This window comes from Oncorhynchus clarkii, unplaced genomic scaffold (assembly GCF_045791955.1).
Source record: "Oncorhynchus clarkii lewisi isolate Uvic-CL-2024 unplaced genomic scaffold, UVic_Ocla_1.0 unplaced_contig_8902_pilon_pilon, whole genome shotgun sequence".
In the NCBI taxonomy this organism is placed as follows: Eukaryota; Metazoa; Chordata; class Actinopteri; order Salmoniformes; family Salmonidae; genus Oncorhynchus; species Oncorhynchus clarkii.
The window spans coordinates 48,435-73,585 of record NW_027260952.1 but is presented as its reverse complement, the minus strand read 5'-3'; the positions used below and the strand labels follow the sequence as shown (position 1 = coordinate 73,585).

The 25,151-nt window shown below is 46.7% G+C and overlaps 1 protein-coding gene across 1 annotated transcript; it reads right to left on the bottom strand.

Annotated features, from left to right (window-relative positions):
• Positions 1-921: 921 nt before the first annotated feature.
• LOC139402503 (lysosomal cholesterol signaling protein-like) lies at positions 922-25,130 on the bottom strand. The gene is made up of 16 exons (XM_071146490.1): positions 23,728-25,130; positions 22,045-22,223; positions 19,386-19,606; positions 17,790-17,964; positions 16,698-16,853; positions 11,757-11,840; positions 7,989-8,109; positions 7,146-7,230; positions 6,968-7,058; positions 5,951-6,242; positions 5,685-5,762; positions 5,372-5,490; positions 4,824-4,919; positions 4,681-4,745; positions 2,842-2,979; positions 922-1,240 (listed from the first exon to the last, which is right to left on the bottom strand). The coding sequence occupies exons 1-16, from the start codon at positions 24,143-24,145 to the stop codon at positions 922-924; spliced, it is 2,637 nt and encodes an 878-aa protein (XP_071002591.1). The 5' UTR covers positions 24,146-25,130.
• Between the last annotated feature and the right edge of the window lie 21 nt (positions 25,131-25,151).

Below are 25,151 nucleotides of genomic sequence, written 5' to 3'. Positions count from 1 at the left end.
GTTCCCTTCATAGTGCACTACTCGTGACCAGGGCCCTATTCCCTTCATAGTGCACTACTCGTGACCAGAGCCCTGTTCCCTTCATAGTGCACTACTCTCAGCCCACCATCTTTCTTTCTTATTGGGTTCATTCAGGAGGGTGCAAACGTTACAGAAATGTTCAGATAGAAATGTATGACACAGAACAGATATGATTGTCTGATATGTGGAAATGGGAATGCTAAATGGTGTCAGGTCTATCTCATTATATTTCCATCTGAACGTTTCATCTCACTGAATAGCAGTGTTGTAATATTCTAATCCATGACTTAGGAGTCAAGGTTTAGGACTTAGGAGTCAAGGTTTAGGACTTAGGAGTCAAGGTTTAGGACTTAGGAGTCAAGGTTTAGGACTTAGGAGTCAAGGTTTAGGACTCAGGAGTCAAGGTTTAGGACTCAGGAGTCAAGGTTTAGGACTCAGGAGTCAAGGTTTAGGACTCAGGAGTCAAGGTTTAGGACTCAGGAGTCAAGGTTTAGGACTCAGGAGTCAAGGTTTAGGACTCAGGAGTCAAGGTTTAGGACTCAGGAGTCAAGGTTTAGGACTTAGGAGTCAAGGTTTAGGACTTAGGAGTCAAGGTTTAGGACTTAGGAGTCAAGGTTTAGGACTTAGGAGTCAAGGTTTAGGACTTAGGAGTCAAGGTTTAGGACTTAGGAGTCAAGGTTTAGTGACTTGACAACAACACTGCGGAATAGTAACCCCCCCTCCTCCTCCTCCTCCCTCCCTCTCTGGGAACATTACATGGCCACAGGAGGCATAATGCTGAATAGTAACCCCCCCCCCCTCCTCCTCCCTCCCTCCCTCTCTGGGAACATTACATGGCCACAGGAGGCATAATGCTGAATAGTAATCCCCCCCTCCTCCCTCCCTCCCTCTCTGGGAACATTACATGGCCACAGGAGGCAATATGCTGTTCCTCTCCATCGGTGGCGTCCAGCTCCTCTCAGTGAAGAGGTAGTGTAGGAGGGTGTCGTCCCTGAAGCCAAACTGGTGTGTGAGGTGTTGCAGTATCCCTCCTTGCTGGAGCTGAGCCCCATAGAGCTGGGCTTCCCCCCTGTCCCGGGCCAGACCCACCCTCACCAGCCAGTCCACCAGATCACTGCCCAGGAAAGTGGCCTGAGTCTGGGCCTGGGATGGAGGATAAGTCCCCTGACCAGGTCTCTCCCTGGAGCGCTCCCTCTCCTGAACCCTCTCTCCCTCACACCTGCATATCAAAGGAAGGATTCAGCTACTGTCCCATTGTTCAGGCTTTTCCCAGAAGCTACTGTCCCGTTGTTCAGGCTTTCCCCAGAAGCACTAGGGGGGGGGAGATATGAAGGAAGAGGAGAAAGGAGAACAGAGAGAGAGAAAAGGAGTGCTAGTGAGGATGAGAGTTCCGTAAGAGAAACAGGAAGTTAAGAAGGTGAAAAGTAGCTACCAGGATTGTGTACAACTCCAAAACCAGAATGCATTACCAGCGAAGAAGACTGTGGTAGGTTCAGTCCGTTCACAGAGTGTACAATAATGCATTACCAACGAAGAAGACTGTGGTAGGTTCAGTCCGTTCACAGAGTGTACAATAATGCATTACCAACGAAGAAGACTGTGGTAGGTTCAGTCCGTTCACAGAGTGTACAATAATGCATTACCAACGAAGAAGACTGTGGTAGGTTCAGTCCGTTCACAGAGTGTACAATAATGCATTACCAACGAAGAAGACTGTGGTAGGTTCAGTCCGTTCACAGAGTGTACAATAATGCATTACCAACGAAGAAGACTGTGGTAGGTTCAGTCCGTTCACAGAGTGTACAATAATGCATTACCAACGAAGAAGACTGTGGTAGGTTCAGTCCGTTCACAGAGTGTACAATAATGCATTACCAACGAAGAAGACTGTGGTAGGTTCAGTCCGTTCACAGAGTGTACAATAATGCATTACCAACGAAGAAGACTGTGGTAGGTTCAGTCCGTTCACAGAGTGTACAATAATGCATTACCAACGAAGAAGACTGTGGTAGGTTCAGTCCGTTCACAGAGTGTACAATGCAATAATGCATTTTAAAAAACAGGATTAGGGGTAGAAACATGCAAGATATTATCTGGGGTAAATTCCTAGGCCATGCATAGAGAGGATGTTAGTAGGGAACGAGTTCAACTCGTAGGTAACATGCTAGTTTATGGATTACTAGATCTGAACACGCAGTAGCATTTAACAGTCAACCGTTTCTGTTTCTATTGTATTTGATTTATTTTTTATAATTGTACTCCCTTTTTCTTCCCATATTTTGTGATATCCAAATTGGTAGTTACAGTCTTGTCCCATCGCTGCAACTCTCGTACGGACTCTGGAGAGGTGAAAGACAACCCTGCCAAGCCGCACTGCTTCTTGACACACTGTTCGCTTAACCCGGAAGCCAGCCGCACCAATGTGTCGGAGGAAACAACGTACAACTGGCGACCGTGTCAGCGTGCACTACGCCCGGCCCGCCACAGGAGTCACTAGAGCACGATGGGACAAGGACATCCCGGGCCGACCAAACCCTCCCCTAACCCGGACGACAGTGGGCCAATTGTGCGCCGCCACATGGGTCTCCCGGTCGCGGCCGGCTGCAACACAGCCTGGGATCGAACCAGGATCTGTAGTGACGCAGCTAGCACTGTGATAGAGTGTCTTACACCGCTGTGACACTGGAGAGACCCAAGTCAACTGTTTTAATATAGATTCTAGAGCTTTGATTCTGCACCAATCAGACATGTCCTGGGAGTGAAATCATGCTACAAATAAATGATAAATAAATGATAATTGATGTTTATGTTGTGGCCTACCTTCTGATGGGCACTATGTCCTGAACACACTGGTCTTTATGATAGCGGACAAACTGAGTGCAGGTCAGCCTGATCTCCTCTGGAACCACAGAGGGGGGCTCCTCCACACTCTCCCTGCCCTGCCATAGGCTCACTAACCTGGGGGACAGGACACACACAGGCCCCTTAGAGGGCAGAACAACCACATCTTCTACAGCCACACTACCTGGCTCAGGCAAGTCTGACTTAGATCAGGCCCTGTGCTGACTTTGGGACAATACAACATACAAGAGGAGGTGCTGATGTTGGGACAATACAACATACAGGAGGAGGTGCTGATGTTGGGGCAATACAACATACAGGAGGAGGTGCTGATGTTGGGACAATACAACATACAGGAGGTACTGATGTTGGGACAATACAACATACAGGAGGTGCTGATGTTGGGACAATACAACATACAGGAGGAGGTGCTGATGTTGGGACAATACAACATACAGGAGGAGGTGCTGATGTTGGGGCAATACAACATACAGGAGGTGCTGATGTTGGGACAATACAACATACAGGAGGAGGTGCTGATGTTGGGACAATACAACATACAGGAGGAGGTGCTGATGTTGGGACAATACAACATACAGGAGGAGGTGCTGATGTTGGGACAATACAACATACAGGAGGTGCTGATGTTGGGGCAATACAACATACAGGAGGAGGTGCTGATGTTGGGACAATACAACATACAGGAGGAGGTGCTGATGTTGGGACAATACAACATACAGGAGGAGGTGCTGATGTTGGGACAATACAACATACAGGAGGTGCTGATGTTGGGGCAATACAACATACAGGAGGAGGTGCTGATGTTGGGACAATACAACATACAGGAGGTACTGATGTTGGGACAATACAACATACAGGAGGAGGTGCTGATGTTGGGACAATACAACATACAGGAGGTACTGATGTTGGGACAATACAACATACAGGAGGTACTGATGTTGGGGCAATACAACATACAGGAGGAGGTGCTGATGTTGGGACAATACAACATACAGGAGGTACTGATGTTGGGACAATACAACATACAGGAGGAGGTGCTGATGTTGGGACAATACAACATACAGGAGGAGGTGCTGATGTTGGGACAATACAACATACAGGAGGTGCTGATGTTGGGACAATACAACATACAGGAGGTGCTGATGTTGGGACAATACAACATACAGGAGGTACTGATGTTGGGACAATACAACATACAGGAGGAGGTGCTGATGTTGGGACAATACAACATACAGGAGGTGCTGATGTTGGGACAATACAACATACAGGAGGAGGTGCTGATGTTGGGACAATACAACATACAGGAGGAGGTGCTGATGTTGGGACAATACAACATACAGGAGGAGGTGCTGATGTTGGGACAATACAACATACAGGAGGAGGTGCTGATGTTGGGACAATACAACATACAGGAGGTGCTGATGTTGGGACAATACAACATACAGGAGGAGGTGCTGATGTTGGGACAATACAACATACAGGAGGAGGTGCTGATGTTGGGACAATACAACATACAGGAGGAGGTGCTGATGTTGGGACAATACAACATACAGGAGGAGGTGCTGATGTTGGGACAATACAACATACAGGAGGAGGTGCTGATGTTGGGACAATACAACATACAGGAGGAGGTGCTGATGTTGGGACAATACAACATACAGGAGGAGGTGCTGATGTTGGGACAATACAACATACAGGAGGAGGTGCTGATGTTGGGACAATACAACATACAGGAGGTACTGATGTTGGGACAATTCAACGATGCTCTCTGAAGTAAGTGCCTAGTTCCTAGCTCACCTCTTCTTGAATGGCAGAATGATCAGATGCCTGTCCAGGCCAAAGATACCAAACGAAATGAAGCCCTGAGAAACATGAGAGGTAAAGTAAGCAACAGTATAATCCCTTTCTATACTCATGATGTAATAGACAGGAGAGCGTACCTGTCCATAGTTGGCCACAGCACAGAAGAACTGCAGCTCCAGGTACAGTCTACCAGGGTCCTGGTTGAACAACCACCATAGACAACTGGACAGGTTCTGAAAGACATGCGAGAGGGGGAATGAAAAGCGCACACTTCAGAGTTAACAAGTGCCGATTCAGGGAAGAGGTTTGAGATTGGAGTGAACTAGTGCACACTTCAGGGACAAGGGTAGGTAGAGAAAGGGGACATGGCCAAGCAATAAAAGAATAGAACAGTAGAACAGAATTGAACAGAACAGAATTGAACAGATCAGAATTGAACAGAGTAGAATAGAACAGAGTAGAATAGAACAGAGCAGAGTAGAACAGAATAGAGTAGAACAGAATAGAGTAGAACAGAATAGAGTAGAATTGAGTAGAACAGAGCAGAGTAGAGTAGAATATAACAGAATAGAGTAGAACAGAATAGAGTAGAACAGAATAGAGTAGAACAGAATAGAGCAGAACAGAGTAGAGTAGAACAGAGCAGAACAGAATAGAGTAGAACAGAACTGTAGATAACACTCACAGCCAGCAGGGAAACTATGAGGAGTAGACACAACAGGACGTGTCTGACCAGCTGTCTGTCATCCTGGACTGGTGGACTACACTGCTGCTGCTGGGTTTCACACAGCGCCCCACACTGGCCTGGAGGGTACAGTACAACAAGTCAACAGGGTTGTATTCATTAGTGCACACCGTAGCAAAACGTTTTGCAACAGCATCACAGTCAACACAAGCCACAGTGGACACAACAGGTCAGCACGGACCGAAGTATCAGCCCATAAACCTAGAACACAACTCCAACCAGAGCTGTAGTCATTCACGTTGTGTTCCTGTACCTGTTAGAGACGTGGGAGTGTCGTTCCTGGTGGCGCCGTTGATCATGCCGGGCACGGGCTGTGTACAGCTACAACAGTCTGGGTGGAACACAACAACAACACACAGACACAGTTCTGAGTTATATCAAACTACTCATGGTTTTTAACAATATGTTTAGGTTGGCAATTTAAGGTTTTACATACGAAGTTCAACACAAAATCCCCAGTAAACCAATGCACCCAAGTTTACAGAACTAGAAAAAACAATAATGTGTCTAGTGAGCTACCACTGTTGTTGCTGGTCTCTGGTGCTGAGGGCTCCAGTGGGGGGGTCTGGTCCTCCTGGCGTCCAGGGGGCCTCATGTCCTCTATAGTACCTGTGTTGGAGGCTCTCTCCAGGGCTTGGCAGTTCTGGTCCTCCTGGTGTCCAGGGGGCCTCAGGTCCTCTATAGTACCCGTGTTAGAGGCTCTCTCCAGGACTTGGTAGTTCTGGTTCTCCTTGGTGCCCTGGCTGAGACCCATCAGAGAGAAACCACCTACCAAGATGCTGCAGGAGACTACTACTGCAGTACTGATGATCTGAGAGAGGGGAAAGAGAGAGAGAGGTACCTTTAGGAACCTTTAGGACTGGCTCCAGATCTATGTGATGTGTAAAACCTTTAGGACTGGCTCCAGATCTATGTGATGTGTAAAACCTTTAGGACTGGCTCCAGATCTATGTGATGTGTAAAACCTTTAGGACTGGCTCCAGATCTATGTGATGTGTAAAACCTTTAGGACTGGCTCCAGATCTATGTGATCTGTAAAGTGTAGTTAACTCAGGGAGAACTATATAGTGGATCTGTATTCCAGTAAACTAAAATCACAGGTGGCCCCTTTCCTGAGCCCTGCCATAGAGGAAGACAGAGTCTATAGTATCAGGCATCCTCTCACCTGATCCCTGCCATAGAGGAAGACAGAGTCTATAGTATCAGGCATCCTCTCACCTGATCCCTGCCATAGAAGAAGGCAGAGTCTATAGTATCAGGAATCCTCTTTCCTGAGCCCTGCCATAGAGGAAGACAGAGTCTATAGTATCAGGCATCCTCTCACCTGATCCCTGCCATAGAAGAAGGCAGAGTCTATAGTATCAGGCATCCTCTCACCTGAGCCCTGCCATAGAGGAAGACAGAGTCTATAGTATCAGGAATCCTCTTTCCTGAGCCCTGCCATAGAGGAAGGCAGAGTCTATAGTATCAGGCATCCTCTCACCTGATCCCTGCCATAGAAGAAGGCAGAGTCTATAGTATCAGGCATCCTCTCACCTGAGCCCTGCCATAGAAGAAGGCAGAGTCTATAGTATCAGGCATCCTCTCTCCTGCCAGGAGCAGACCTCCAAGGATGAGGAACGGTATGCTGTGGAAGAGAACAACACTGTAAGGTTAAGTTTGAGGAACACAAACATACAATACACTGTTTCACACACACACACACAGGACGTACCCCCAGCCAAAGACCATGAAGACCCAAGGTGGAATCCTCAGCAAATTGTCCTTCTTGGTCAGAACCAAACAGAGAGGAATGAGACCTATAGTAAGACCCAGACAGAACCAACTCAGGGTTATTCCACAGATACAGTACAACATATCCAGTCCAGACTCACACGCGGTACATATCAGTCCAGACACTCACGCGGTACACACCAGTCCAGACACTCACGCGGTACACACCAGTCCAGACACTCACGCGGTACACACCAGTCCAGACACTCACGGTACACACAAGTCCAGACACACACACGCGGTACATACCGGTCCAGACACACACACACACGCGGTACAAACCGGTCCAGACACACACACGCGGTACATACCGGTCCAGACACACGGTACATACCGGTCCAGACACGCGGTACATACCGGTCCAGACACGCGGTACATACCGGTCCAGACACGCGGTACATACCGGTCCAGACACGCGGTACATACCGGTCCAGACACGCGGTACATACCAGTCCAGACACGCGGTACATACCAGTCCAGACACGCGGTACATACCAGTCCAGACACGCGGTACATACCAGTCCAGACACGCGGTACATACCAGTCCAGACACGCGGTACATACCAGTCCAGACACGCGGTACATACCAGTCCAGACACGCGGTACATACCAGTCCAGACACACGGTACATACCAGTCCAGACACGCGGTACATACCAGTCCAGACACGCGGTACATACCAGTCCAGACACACGGTACATACCAGTCCAGACACACACATACATACCAGTCCAGACACATGGTACATACCAGTCCAGACACCAGTCCAGACACACGGTACATACCAGTCCAGACATATGTGCTGTAGAGTGACCCATAGAGCAGTGTGAATGTCAACACCTGTCCCAAGATGTCCTCCTGCTTCACTACGAAGTTCCACAGGATCATCCCGACACACACTAGGAACTACAGGGACAAGGAGAGACACATTACTATATATCACTTGTGTACAGTTGAAGTCGGAAGTTTACATACATTTAAAAACTCTGTTTCACAATTCCTGACATTTAATCCTAGTAAAAATTCCCTGTCTAGGGTCAGTTAGGATCACCACTATTTTAAGAATGTGAAATGTCAGAATAATAGTAGAGAGAATGATTTATTTCAGTTTTAATTTATTTCACATCCCCAGTGGGTCAGAAGTTTACATACACTCAATTAGTATTTGGTAGCATTGCCTTTAAATTGTTTAACTTGGGTCAAACGTTTCAGGTAGGATTGAGGTCAGGGCTTTGTGATGGCCACTCCAATACCTTGACTTTGTTGTCCTTAAGCCATTTTGCCACAACTTTGGAAGTACGCTTGGGGTCAGTGTCCATTTGGAAGACCCATTTGCGACCAAGTTTTAACTTCCTGACTGATGTCTTGAGATATTGCTTCAATATATCCACATAATTTGCTTTCCTCATGATGCCATCTATTTAGTGAAGTGCACCAGTCCCTCCTGCAGCAAAGCGCCCCACAACATGATGATGCCACCCCCGTGATTCACAGTTGGGATGGTGTTCTTCAGCTTGCAAGCCTCCCCTTTTTCCTCCAAACATAACAATGGTCATTATGGCCAAACAGTTCTATTTTTGTTTCATCAGACCAGAGGACATTTCTCCAAAAAGTACGATCTGTGCCCCCGTGTGCAGTTGCAAACTGTAGTCTGGCTTTTTTATGGCCGTTTTGGAGCAGTGGCTTCTTCCTTGCTGAGCAGCCTTTCAGGTTATGTCGATATAGGACTCGTTTTACTGTGGATATAGATACCTTTGTACTTGTTTCCTGAACGTGGTACTTTCAGGTGTTTGGAAATTGCTCCCAAGGATGAACCAGACTTGTGGAGGTCTACAATTGTTTTTCTGAGGTCTTGGCTGATTTTTGGGGGATTTTCCCATGATGTCAGGCAAAGAGACACTGAGTTGGAAGGTAGGCCTTGAAATACATCTACAGGTAAACCTCCAATTGACTCAAATAATGTAAATTAGCCTATCAGAAGCTTCTAAAGCCATGACAATTTTCTGGAATTTTCCAAGCTGTTTAAAGGCACAGTCAACTTAGTGTATGTAAACTTCTGACCCACTGGAATTGTGATACAGTGATATATAAGTTAAATAATCTGTCTGTAAACAATTGTTGGAAAAATTACTTGTGTCATGCACAAAGTAGATGTCCTAACCGACTTGCCAAAACTATAGTTTGTTAACAAGAAATTTGTGGTTGAAAAACGACTTTTAATGACTCCAACCTAAGTGTATGTAAACTTCCGACTTCAACTGTATAGAATATAGAAAACATTATGTACAGTGCCTTCATAAAGTATTCAGACCCCTTAACCTTTTCCACATTTTGTTAAGTTAGACTTATTCTAAAATGCATTAAATAAATTTTTTCCTAATATCGACACACAACAGGTTTTTAGAAATGTTTGAAAATGTATTACAAATAAACTGAAATATCTTATTTACATAGGTATTCAGACCTTTTGCTATGAGACTGGAAATTGAGCTCAGGTGCATCTTGTTAACATTGATCATCCTAGAGATGTTTCTACAACTTAATTGGAGTCCACCTGTGGTAAATTCAATTGATTGGACATGATTTGGAAAGGCACACACCTGTCTATATAAGGTCCCAAAGTTGACAGGGCATGTCAGAGCAAAAACCAAGCCATGAGGTTGAAGGAATTGTCAATAGAGCTCTGAGACAGGATTGTGTGGAGGCACAGATCTGGGGAAGGGTACCAGAAAATGTCTGCAGCATTGAAGGTCCCCAAGAACACAGTGGCCTCATCATTCTTAAATGGAAGAAGTTTGGAACCACCAAGACTCTTCCTAGAGCTGGCTGCAATCGGGGGAGAAGGGCTCCAGAGTTCCTCTGTGGAGGTGGGAGAACCTTCCAGAAGGACAACCATCTCTGCAACACTCCACCAATGAGGCCTTTATGGTAGAGTGGCCAGACGGAAGCCACTTCTCAGTAAAAGGCACATGACAGCTCGCTTGGAGTTTGCCAAAAGGCACCTAAAGATTCTCAGACCGTGAGAAACAAGAATCTCTGGTCTGATGAAACCAGATTGAACACTTGAATGTCAAGCATCACATCTGGAGGAAACCTGGCACCATCCCTACGGTGAAGCATGGTGGTGGTAGCATCACATCTGGAGGAAACCTGGCACCATCCCTACGGTGAAGCATGGTGGTGGTAGCATCACATCTGGAGGAAACCTGGCACCATCCCTATGGTGAAGCATGGTGGTGGTAGCATCACATCTGGAGGAAACCTGGCACCATCCCTACGGTGAAGCATGGTGGTGGTAGCATCACATCTGGAGGAAACCTGGCACCATCCCTATGGTGAAGCATGGTGGTGGTAGCATCACATCTGGAGGAAACCTGGCCCCATCCCTACGGTGAAGCGTGGTGGTGGTAGCATCATGTCTGGAGGAAACATGGCACCATCTCTACGGTGAAGAGTGGTGGTGGCAGCATCATCATCTGGAGGAAACCTGGCACCATCCCTACGGTGAAGCATGGTGGTGGCAGCGTCATGCTGCGGGGATGTTTTTCAGTGGCAGCGGCTGAGAGACTAGTCAGGATCGAAGGAAAGATGAACGGCGCAAAGCACAGAGAGATTCATGATGGAAACCTGCTCCAGAGCGCTCAGGAACTCAGACTGAGGGCGAAGGTTCACCTTCCAACAGGACAACGTCCCGAAGCCACTGCATTGTCTTGTCTGTGTGCTTAGGGTCAAGCCATCTGAGATGTCTCTGAGATGTCCTTGAGTAGCCCAGCCAGAGCCCGGACTTGAACCCGATCTAACATCTCTGGAGAATCCTGAAAATAGCTGTGGTGCGATGCTCCCCATCCAACCTGACAGAGCTTGAGAGGATCTGCAGGGAAGAATGGGAGAAACTCCCCAAATACAGGTGTGCCAAGCTTGTAGCGTCATCCCCAGACGACTCAAGGCTGTAATCGCTGCCAATGGTACTTCAACAAAGAACAAAGAACTGAATAAAGAGTCTGAATACTTATGGAAATGTGATATTTGCGTTTGAGTTTTTTTTCTAAAAACGTCTTCTTTTTTTAAACAGTTTTTGCTTTGTCATTATGGGGTATTGTGATGTCATTACGGGGTATTGTGATGTCATTATGGGGTATTGTGTGTAGATTGATGAGGCAAAAAAAATTTCATCCATTTTAGAATAAGGTTGTAACATAACAAAATGTGGAACAAGTCAAGGGGTCTGAATACCTTCAGAATGTACTGTATATGAAGGACATGTAATAACCCTTTCAGAATGTACTGTATATGAAGGATATATGTAATAACCCTTTCAGAATGTACTGTATATGAAGGATATATGTAATAACCCTTTCAGAATGTCCTGTATATGAAGGACATGTAATAACCCTTTGAGAATGTCCTGTATATGAAGGACATGTAATAACCCTTTCAGAATGTACTGTATATGAAGGACATGTAATAACCCTTTCAGAATGTCCTGTATATGAAGGACATATGTAATAACCCCTTCAGAATGTACTGTATATGAAGGATATATATGTAATAACCTGTGCCAGGAAGAGGTTCATAGAAAACATGTGTGGGAGCCTCTTGAACTTCTTACTGAGGAGAATGACAGCGATGGTCCACACCTACAAACACAAACACGATGTGTTTCAGTGTATCCAGTGTTTAAATACAGCTCAAACCCACTCAGCTTGTCAAAAGTCTAGTAGAGTAGATTAGAATTTTAAAAAGCCATTGGTATGAATCCTCTATCATTAAAGCTGCATTCTACACCATGGAGTCAGTAAGCCCTGATGAACACCATGGATACAGTAAGCCCTGATCAACACCATGGATACAGTAAGCCCTGATCAACACCATGGATACAGTAAGCCCTGATCAACACCATGGATACAGCAAGCCCTGATCAACACCATGGATACAGTAAGCCCTGATCAACACCATGGATACAGTAAGCCCTGATCAACACCATGGATACAGCAAGCCCTGATCAACACCATGGATACAGTAAGCCCTGATCAACACCATGGATACAGTAAGCCCTGATCAACACCATGGATACAGCAAGCCCTGATCAACACCATGGATACAGCAAGCCCTGATCAACACCATGGATACAGTAAGCCCTGATCAACACCATGGATACAGTAAGCCCTGATAAACACCATGGATACAGTAAGCCCTGATAAACACCATGGATACAGTAAGCCCTGATCAACACCATGGATACAGTAAGCCCTGATCAACACCATGGATACAGTAAGCCCTGATAAACACCATGGATACAGTAAGCCCTGATCAACACCATGGATACAGCAAGCCCTGATAAACACCATGGATACAGTAAGCCCTGATCAACACCATGGATACAGTAAGCCCTGATCAACACCATGGATACAGTAAGCCCTGATAAACACCATGGATACAGTAAGCCCTGATCAACACCATGGATACAGTAAGCCCTGATCAACACCATGGATACAGTAAGCCCTGATAAACACCATGGATACAGTAAGCCCTGATCAACACCATGGATACAGTAAGCCCTGATCAACACCATGGATACAGCAAGCCCTGATCAACACCATGGATACAGTAAGCCCTGATAAACACCATGGATACAGTAAGCCCTGATCAACACCATGGATACAGCAAGCCCTGATCAACACCATGGATACAGTAAGCCCTGATAAACACCATGGATACAGTAAGCCCTGATCAACACCATGGATACAGTAAGCCCTGATAAACACCATGGATACAGTAAGCCCTGATCAACACCATGGATACAGCAAGCCCTGATCAACACCATGGATACAGCAAGCCCTGATCAACACCATGGATACAGTAAGCCCTGATCAACACCATGGATACAGTAAGCCCTGATAAACACCATGGATACAGTAAGCCCTGATCAACACCATGGATACAGTAAGCCCTGATCAACACCATGGATACAGTAAGCCCTGATCAACACCATGGATACAGTAAGCCCTGATAAACACCATGGATACAGTAAGCCCTGATCAACACCATGGATACAGCAAGCCCTGATAAACACCATGGATACAGTAAGCCCTGATCAACACCATGGATACAGTAAGCCCTGATAAACACCATGGATACAGTAAGCCCTGATCAACACCATGGATACAGTAAGCCCTGATCAACACCATGGATACAGTAAGCCCTGATCAACACCATGGATACAGTAAGCCCTGATCAACACCATGGATACAGTAAGCCCTGATCAACACCATGGATACAGTAAGCCCTGATCAACACCATGGATACAGCAAGCCCTGATCAACACCATGGATACAGCAAGCCCTGATAAACACCATGGATACAGTAAGCCCTGATCAACACCATGGATACAGCAAGCCCTGATAAACACCATGGATACAGTAAGCCCTGATCAACACCATGGATACAGCAAGCCCTGATAAACACCATGGATACAGTAAGCCCTGATCAACACCATGGATACAGTAAGCCCTGATCAACACCATGGATACAGCAAGCCCTGATCAACACCATGGATACAGCAAGCCCTGATAAACACCATGGATACAGTAAGCCCTGATCAACACCATGGATACAGTAAGCCCTGATCAACACCATGGATACAGTAAGCCCTGATCAACACCATGGATACAGCAAGCCCTGATCAACACCATGGATACAGCAAGCCCTGATAAACACCATGGATACAGTAAGCCCTGATCAACACCATGGATACAGCAAGCCCTGATAAACACCATGGATACAGTAAGCCCTGATCAACACCATGGATACAGCAAGCCCTGATAAACACCATGGATACAGTAAGCCCTGATCAACACCATGGATACAGCAAGCCCTGATAAACACCATGGATACAGCAAGCCCTGATAAACACCATGGATACAGTAAGCCCTGATCAACACCATGGATACAGCAAGCCCTGATAAACACCATGGATACAGCAAGCCCTGATCAATACCATGGATACAGCAAGCCCTGATAAACACCATGGATACAGTAAGCCCTGATAAACACCATGGATACAGCAAGCCCTGATAAACACCATGGATACAGCAAGCCCTGATCAACACCATGGATACAGCAAGCCCTGATCAACACCATGGATACAGTAAGCCCTGATCAACACCATGGATACAGTAAGCCCTGATCAACACCATGGATACAGTAAGCCCTGATCAACACCATGGATACAGCAAGCCCTGATGAACACCATGGATACAGCAAGCCCTGATAAACACCATGGATAAAGTAAGCCCTGATCAACACCATGGATACAGCAAGCCCTGATCAACACCATGGATACAGTAAACCCTGATCAACACCATGGATACAGTAATCCTTGATAAACACCATGGATACAGTAATCCTTGATAAACACCATGGATACAGCAAGCCCTGATCAACACCATGGAGTCAGCAAGCCCTGATCAACACCATGGAGTCAGCAAGCCCTGATCAACACCATGGATACAGCAAGCCCTGATCAACACCATGGATACAGTAAGCCCTGATCAACACCATGGATACAGTAAACCCTGATAAACACCATGGATACAGTAATCCTTGATAAACACCATGGATACAGTAATCCTTGATAAACACCATGGATACAGTAATCCCTGATAAACACCATGGATACAGCAAGCCCTGATAAACACCATGGATACAGCAAGCCCTGATCAACACCATGGAGTCAGCAAGCCCTGATCAACACCATGGATACAGTAAGCCCTGATCAACACCATGGATACAGTAATCCTTGATAAACACCATGGTACAGTAATCTTTGATAAACACCATGGATACAGTAATCCTTGATAAACACCATGGATACAGTAATCCTTGATAAACACCATGGATACAGTAATCCCTGATAAACACCATGGATACAGCAAGCCCTGATAAACACCATGGATACAGTAATCCTTGATAAACACCATGGATACAGTAATCCTTGATAAACACCATGGATACAGCAAGCCCTGATCAACACCATGGAGTCAGCAAGCCCTGATCAACACCATGGATACAGTAAGCCCTGATCAACACCATGGATACAGTAAGCCCTGATCAACACCATGGAGTCAGCAAGCCCTGATAAACACCATGGAGTCAGCAAGCCCTGATAAACACCATGGAGTCAGCAAGCCCTGATAAACACCATGGATACAGTAAGCCTTGATAAACACCATGGAGTCAGCAAGCCCTGATAAACACCATGGAGTCAGCAAGCCCTGATCAACACCATGGAGTCAGTAAGCCCTGATCAACCCCGTGCTTCAATCAGCTAAAGTCAGACAGGACCACACATGGAGGACAACCAAGCCTATTGAAAACAGTGTCAAAGCCTGCCTTCTTCATTGGCCTTTCATGTAGAGTGAGAGAGAAACAGCGAGAGAAACAGAGACAGACAGACAGAGAGACAGCGAGAGAGAAACAGAGACAGAGAGACAGCGAGAGAGAAACAGAGACAGACAGCGAGAGAGAAACAGAGAGAGACAGCGAGAGAGAAACAGAGAGAGACAGCGAGAGAGAAACAGAGAGAGACAGCGAGAGAGAAACAGAGACAGAGAGACAGCGAGAGAGAAACAGAGACAGAGAGACAGCGAGAGAGAAACAGAGACAGAGAGACAGCGAGAGAGAAACAGAGACAGAGAGACAGCGAGAGAGAAACAGAGAGAGACAGCGAGAGAGAAACAGAGAGAGACAGCGAGAGAGAAACAGAGAGAGACAGCGAGAGAGAAACAGAGAGAGACAGCGAGAGAGAAACAGAGAGAGACAGAGAGAGAGAAACAGAGAGACAGCGAGGGAGAAACAGAGAGAAACAGAGACAGAGAGAGAGAAACAGAGACAGAGAGACAGCGAGAGAGAAACAGAGACAGACAGCGAGAGAGAAACAGAGAGAGACAGCGAGAGAGAAACAGAGAGAGACAGCGAGAGAGAAACAGAGAGAGACAGTGAGAGAGAAACAGAGACAGAGAGACAGCGAGAGAGAAACAGAGACAGAGAGACAGCGAGAGAGAAACAGAGACAGAGAGACAGCGAGAGAGAAACAGAGACAGAGAGACAGCGAGAGAGAAACAGAGAGAGACAGCGAGAGAGAAACAGAGAGAGACAGCGAGAGAGAAACAGAGAGAGACAGCGAGAGAGAAACAGAGAGAGACAGCGAGAGAGAAACAGAGACAGAGAGAGAGAAACAGAGAGACAGCGAGGGAGAAACAGAGAGAAACAGAGACAGAGAGAGAAACAGAGAGAGACAGCGAGAGAGAAACAGAGAGAGACAGCGAGAGAGAAACAGAGAGAGACAGCGAGAGAGAAACAGAGAGAGACAGCGAGAGAGAAACAGAGAGAGACAGAGAGAGAGAAACAGAGAGACAGCGAGGGAGAAACAGAGAGAAACAGAGAGAGAGAAACAGAGAGAGACAGATAAGAAGAGAAATAGAGAGAACCCTCACCAGTGCGACCAGGCTGACGATGCTGATGTTGAAGCTGACATTCTGCAGCTCAGTGACCAGAGGCCTGGGGTTCATCAGGGGGATGGTCAGGAGCCAGGCTGACACGTACATGATGGGGGCAGACAGGAACGTGCTGATCACCATCCCTGACGTCACCTACAGGAGGACAGAGAGGTAGAGAGAGACATGTGGAAATACAAGCCTTGGCTGTCTAGAAAGGTGGCTATTAGCTAAGAAATTAATATACGAATTGATAATGTAATACTCACCACTTCCAGCCCCATGTTGTACTGTGATGTGTGTGTGTGTGTGGTACCAACTCACCACTTCCAGCTCCATGTTGTACTGTGATGTGTGTGTGTGTGTGTGTGGGGGTGTGAGTGTGTGTGTGGTACCAACTCACCACTTCCAGCTCCATGTTGTACTGTGATGTGTGTGTGTGTGTGTACCAACTCACCACTTCCAGCTCCATGTTGTACTGTGATGTGTGTGTGTGTGTGTGTGTGTGTGTATGTGTACCAACTCACCACTTCCAGCTCCATACTGTGATGTAATGTGAGTGAGTGAGTGAGTGAGTGAGTGAGTGAGTGAGTGAGTGAGTGAGTGAGTGAGTGGTACCAACTCACCACTTCCAGCTCCATGTTGTACTGTGATGTGTGTGTGTGTGTGGGGGTGTGTGTGTGGTACCAACTCACCACTTCCAGCTCCATGTTGTACTGTGATGTGTGTGTGTGTGTGTGTGTGGTGTGTGTATGTGTACCAACTCACCACGTCCAGCTCCATACTGTGATGTGATGTAATGTTGTGTGTGTGTGTGTGTGTGTATACGGTATTCTTCCTAACTGTTCCCTGTGTGTGTGTGTGTGTGTGTGTGTGTGTGTGTGTGTATGTGTGTGTGTGTGTGTATACGGTATTCTTCCTAACTGTTCCCTGTGTGTGTGTGTGTGTGTGTGTGTACCAACTCACCACGTCCAGCTCCATGTTGTACTGTGATGTGTGTGTATGTGTGTGTGTGTGTGGTACCAACTCACCACGTCCAGCTCCATGTTGTACTGTGATGTGTGTGTGTGTGTGTGTGTGGTACCAACTCACCACGTCCAGCTCCATGTTGTACTGTGATGCGTAGATGGCTACGCTGGGAGCGGGGGGGAACACCCCGTACAGAAAGGCATAGTTGGACAGGCTGGAGTGGTTCAGACTGCTGCTGTTGGAACCTGTAGAGTCCAGCAGGTCCACCATGTCCTTACAGATGAGAGGCATCACCAGCCTACATAGGAGAGACAGATAACACTGTGTTAGGACACTAGGACAGTACCACTAGGACAGTACCACTAGGACAGTACCACTAGGACAGTACCACTAGGACAGGACAGTACCACTAGGACAGGACAGTACCACTAGGACAGAACCACTAGGACAGTACCACTAGGACAGTACCACTAGGACAGGACAGTACCACTAGGACAGTACCACTAGGACAGTACCACTAGGACAGAACCACTAGGACAGAACCACTAGGGCAGGACCACTAGGGCAGTACCACTAGGATAGGACAGTACCACTAGGGCAGTACCGTACCACTAGGGCAGTACCGTACCACTAGGACAGGACAGTACCACTAGGACAGGACAGTACCACTAGGTCAGGACAGTACCACTAGGACAGGACAGTACCACTAGGACAGGACAGTACCACTAGGACAGGACAGTACCACTAGGACAGTACCACTAGGACAGGACAGTACCACTAGGACAGGACAGTACCACTAGGACAGGACCACTAGGAGGGGACCACTAGGACAGGACCACTAGGACAGGACAGTACCACTAGGTCAGGACAGTACCACCTAGGACAGTACAGTACCACTAGGACAGTACAGTACCACTAGGACAGTACAGTACCAATAGGACAATACCACTAGGACAGTACCACTAGGACAGTACCACTAGGACAGTACAGTACCACTAGGACAGGACCACTAGGACAGGACCACTAGGACAGGACCACTAGGACAGTACCACTAGGACAGGACCACTAAGACAGGAACACTAGGACAGGACCACTAGGACAGGACCACTAGGACAGTACAGTACCACTAGGACAGTACAGTACCACTAGGACAGTACAGTACCACTAGGACAGTACAGTACCAATAGGACAGTACCACTAGGACAGTACCACTAGGACAGCACCACTAGGACAGTACAGTACCACTAGGACAGGACCACTAGGACAGGACCACTAGGACAGTACCACTAGGACAGGACCACTAGGACAGTACCACTAGGACAGGACCACTAGGACAGGACCACTAGGACAGTACAGTACCACTAGGACAGTACAGTACCACTAGGACAGGACCACTAGGACAGTACCACTAGGACAGTACAGTACCACTAGGACAGGACCACTAGGACAGTACCACTAGGACAGTACAGTACCACTAGGACAGGACCACTAGGACAGGACCACTAGGACAGTACCACTAGGACAGTACAGTACCACTAGGACAGTACCACTAGGACAGGACCACTAAGACAGGACCACTAGGACAGGACCACTAGGACAGTACAGGACCCTATTTACGACTGTAGTTATGCAGTTGTCAGCACCCTATCCAGCCATTCCCACAGGGTAGGTTGATAACGACTTGAAGGAATGTCAGTTCTTGACATTTCTGTAACTCACAGTTTGGCAGTGATGAGCAGGATAAGGGCTACTCCAGTAGACCTGGTGAGTTTGCCCACCTGTCCCACCATAGATAGTCCCAGGTAGAAGAGAGCTGCTCCTCCGAAGGAGTTGGCCAGGCCATCCACAAACTCCTCCATCACAGCAGGGATCCTCTGGCCCAGGGCAAAGTGGGACACGATCCCGACCACCACCATGAACACTATCGGGTTCTTCAGTACCTATAAAATAGATTTGAATAAAAGTAGGACACAATGCCCACCAGCCACCACCGTATAGACTAACACTTTACTGTCCACTTTCCTTACAGTCCACATAAATGTGTCTTATTGCCGTTAACCCAACCCCCTAAGACACACCCTGACACCATGTTTTAACCCAACCCCCTAAGACGCATCCTGACACCATGTTTTAACCCAACCCCCTAAGACACCGTGTTTTAACCCAACCCCCTAAGATGCATCCTGACACCATGTTTTAACCCAATCCCCTAAAATGCATCCTGACACCATGTTTTAACCCAACCCCCTAAGACACACCCTGACACCATGTTTTAACCCAACCCCCTAAGACGCATCCTGACACCATGTTTTAACCCAAACCCCTAAGACACCATGTTTTAACCCAACCCCCTAAGATGCATCCTGACACCATGTTTTAACCCAATCCCCTAAAATGCATCCTGACACCATGTTTTAACCCAACCCCCTAAGATGCATCCTGACACCATGTTTTAACCCAATCCCCTAAAATGCATCCTGACACCATGTTTTAACCCAACCCCCTAAGATGCATCCTGACACCATGTTTTAACCCAACCCCCTAAGACACCATGTTTTAACCCAACCCCCTAAGATGCATCCTGACACCATGTTTTAACCCAACCCCCTAAGATGCATCCTGACACCATGTTTTAACCCAACCCCCTAAGACGCATCCTGACACCATGTTTTAACCCAACCCCCCTAAGACACACCCTGACACCATGTTTACCCTGACACCATGTTTTAACCCAACCCCCTAAGACACCATGTTTTAACCCAACCCCCTAAGACACCATGTTTTAACCCAACCCCCTAAGACGCATCCTGACACCATGTTTTAACCCAACCCCCTAAGACGCATCCTGACACCATGTTTTAACCCCCTAAGACACCCGACACCATATTTTAACCCCCTAAGACACCGCAACACCATATTTTAACCCCCTAAGACACATCCTGACACCATGTTTTTACCCCCTAAGACGCCCCCGGACACCATGTTAACCCAACCCCCTAAGACACACCCTGACACCATGTTTTAACCCAACCCCCTAAGACACATCCTGACACCATGTTTTAACCCAACCCCCTAAGACACATCCTGACACCATGTTTTAACCCAACCCCCTAAGACACATCCTGACACCATGTTTTAACCCAACCCCCTAAGACACATCCTGACACCATGTTTTAACCCAACCCCCTAAGACACACCCTGACACCATGTTTTAACCCAACCCCCTAAGACACATCATGACACCATGTTTTAACCCAACCCCCTAAGACACATCCTGACACCATGTTGTAACCCAACCCCCTAAGACACATCCTGACACCATGTTTTAACCCAACCCCCTAAGACACCATGTTTTAACCCAACCCCCTAAGACACATCCTGACACCATGTTTTAACCCAACCCCCTAAGACACATCCTGACACCATGTTGTAACCCAACCCCCTAAGACACATCCTGACACCATGTTGTAACCCAACCCCCTAAGACACATCCTGACACCATGTTTTAACCCAACCCCCTAAGACACCATGTTTTAACCCAACCCCCTAAGACACATCCTGACACCATGTTGTAACCCAACCCCCTAAGACACATCCTGACACCATGTTGTAACCCAACCCCCTAAGACACATCCTGACACCATGTTTTAACCCAACCCCCTAAGACACCATGTGTTAACCCAACCCCCTAAGACACACCCTGACACCATGTTTTAACCCAACCCCCTAAGACACATCGTGACACCATGTTTTAACCCCCTAAGACACCATGTTTTAACCCAACCCCCTAAGACACATCCTGACACCATGTTTTAACCCCCTAAGACACCATGTTAATCCAACCCCCTAAGACACACCCTGACACCATGTTTTAACCCAACCCCCTAAGACACACCCTGACACCATGTTTTAACCCAACCCCCTAAAGACACATCCTGACACCATGTTTTAACCCAACCCCCTAAGACACATCCTGACACCATGTTTTAACCCAACCCCCTAAGACACATCCTGACACCATGTTTTAACCCAACCCCCTAAGACACACCCTGACACCATGTTTTAACCCAACCCCCTAAGACACATCCTGACACCATGTTTTAACCCAACCCCCTAAGACACATCCTGACACCATGTTTTCTAGCCTTTATTATTCACTGTGATATCAAGATGTTTTTCCATTCTTATCACAGCTAGCTAACAGATACACAGATCCTTTCACTCTAATTTCTTTGTTACAAAATCCTGCGTATTTACTACTTTTATTGAATGTTAAATATGTTCCTAGCCCAATAAAGAATAAAGCACCATTTAATGTCATTTGCACAAAAAAAAAAAAAAAAAATATTGATCACAGAAGAAAGCAAGATGAAATGACCTGCAGCAGCACCACTCTGACGATCTGCAACTTGCCCTGCTGTCTCTCTGGGTGGTCCTTCCACTTCTGGACCTCACAGAAGGCAAATCCTATGGGATTGAGGAACATCAGGGAGACAGGAGCCACCAGGTAGATGTACTGCAGGTATTCTGGATGTGTGTTCCTGTACAGGGCGTCCACTGCAGGGACGGGGGGTGGCAGATGTTATTGTATGGTTTCCAAACCACTCCTCAGGGACTCCCAGATGTTCCAACAAATACAGTGCATTCAGAAAGTATTCAGACCCCTTGACTTTTCCCACATTTTGTTACGTTACAGCTTTATTCTACAATTGATGAAATTAAATGTTTTCCTCATCAATCTACACACAATACCCCATAATGACATCACAATACCCCATGACATCACAATACCCCATAATGACATCACAATACCCCATAATGACAAAGCGAAAAGAGGTTTTGAGAAGTGTTTGCAAATGTATTAAAAATAAACAGAAATAACTTATTTACATAAGTATTCAGACCCTTTGCTATTAGACTATAAATTGAGCTCAGGTGCATCCTGTTTCCATTGATCATCTTTGAGCTGTTTCTACAACTTGGAAAGGCACACACCTGACTATATGAAGGTCCCAGTTGACACTGCATGTCAGAGCAAAAACCAAGCGTCACGTCTGGAAGAAACCTGGCACCATCCCTACGGTGAAGCATGGTGGTGGCAGCATCATGTCTGGAAGAAACCTGGCACCATCCCTACGGTGAAGCATGGTGGTGGCAGCATCATGTCTGGAAGAAACCTGGCACCATCCCTACGGTGAAGCGTGGTGGTGGCAGCATCATGTCTGGAAGAAACCTGGCACCATCCCTACGGTGAAGCATGGTGGTGGCAGCATCATGTCTGGAGGAAACCTGGCACCATCCCTACGGTGAAGCGTGGTGGTGTCAGCATCATGTAGTGGGGATGTTTTTCAGCAGCAGGGACTGGGAGATTAGTCAGGATCGAGGGAAAGATGAACGGAGCAAAGCACAGAGAGATCCTTAATGAAAACCTGCTCCAGAGCACTCATGACCTCAGACTGGGGCGAAGGTTCCCCTTCCAACAGGACAATGACCCTAAGCACACAGCCAAGACAACGCAGGTGTGGCTTAGGGAAAAGTCTCTGAATGTCCGTGAGTGGCCCAGCCAGAGCCTGGACTTGAACCCGATCAAACATGTCTGGAGAGACCTGAAAATAGCTGAGCTGCGATGCTCCCCATCCAACCTGACAGAGCTTGAGAGGATCTGCAGAGAAGAATGGGAGAATCGCCCCAAGCTTGTAGCGTCATACCCAAGAAGACTCGAGGCTGTAATCTCTGCCAAAGGTGCTTCAACAAAGAACTGAGTAAAGAGTCTGAATACTTATGGAAATGTGATATATATATTTTTTAAATAAATGTGCAAAAATGTCTAAACCTGTTTTTGCTTTGTCATTATGGGGTATTGTGTAAAAACTATGTAATCCATTTTAGAATGAGGCCGTAAAGTAACAACGTGGGAAAAGTGAAGAGGTCTGAATACTTTCAGAATGCACTGTGTGTGGAACGGCTGGGACTGTTGTGAGAAAGAGGTTGAACTTTCCAAAGGAAAAATCAACACGCCCTATTGTACTACGATCACATTCCAAAAGACAACTATCCTCACCAATGGGATACCCCAGGGCGAAGTCGTTGCTCTGCGTAGCGAAGATGGAGTAGAGTCCTGCCTTGCTGTACCTGCTCTCCGGACTGGCCACGGCTAGCGTCAGAACACACACCAGGACGAACACCGACACCTTGGCTATCAGGATACTCCACAGGAACGACCAGATCACGTTATTAAAGTCCAACAGAACCATGTTCTTGAAGAGCAGCGCCGGGAGGGCGAATTTAGACACAAAGTTCCCTAATCCTTTAGTTTGACAGGAGGTGATTATGTCTGTCCTACCGGCGATGTATCCACACAGGATGATCCCAAAACACTCCAGGAGAGCCGGGAAGAGCTTGTCGATAGACATGGCTTGGGTGGAGGAGAGGGGATTGTGGGATATGTTCTTGCCATGGATGGCTACGTAAGTATCCATGGTTGTTTTGTGGTTGTATGAGCACTAAATTACTTCACCGATGGGAATATGTTCGATATCGGAGTACAGAACAGTCACGCTGGGCACCAGTTCAGGCTAATACATCCGCAATGCCCTTGTTGAAACAATAATAATCGGTGAGTTGTAGTAGGATAAGTCATACACTTTTTTGGGTTGTCAGAAAAACATATGTAATACCAAGGACCAATAGAGTTTCCTGACCAAGTGACAAGTCTAGGAAAAACTCCTGGCCCTACCAAGGAGAGGGTGAATCTGTTGTTGTCAAAAAGAACCAAAGCAAAGCTATTTACGAGGAGTGCAGTGCTGATGACATGCATACCACAGATAATGCACTATAGCCTACTCCCAACTGTGCATTGAAACTGCTTTCAAAACTAGTCATGGGGGATTTCAGCATGGGAGGATTGACAGAGTTAACCTTTTATACGTGTAACTCGTGATGTCTTAAACGATGCCAATTATTGGATTTGGCGCTAGGTACTGTAGCGAGCTAAAGTTAGCATGCTATTCGTTGATAGTAACAGTTACATCTAACGTCAGTTAGCTCGCGTGCTAAAAACATATTGCGAAAATACAACAAGATAAAAGGCGTCATACCTTGCACATCTGGTGACGAGATATTGCATATTTATTAACACGCGATTGTCATTTTTTTTATATATAAAAATGTAGCTATATAAACGTTAGTCTAACTCTTCCTATCTACTGCTGTTGACAGCTAGCTAACGGTAGTACAAACGCCTTGTTATTATCATTTGGCGTAAAGCTATGCGGGATCCTTGGCACGTCACGACATTGACGTTGCCCCAATTGAAGTTGACATGTAAAATGGTAAGGGTTAAGGTTAGAGTAAAGGTTATGTCCCAAGGATCTCGGATAGCACTAACAATTCTCATTTGTGGCCTTTCGTGCCATTGTTCATCAACGCCCTAAATTATGAGTGACAAACCAGGCATCCAATTGTCGCCAAAGTGTGTTGTTTCGA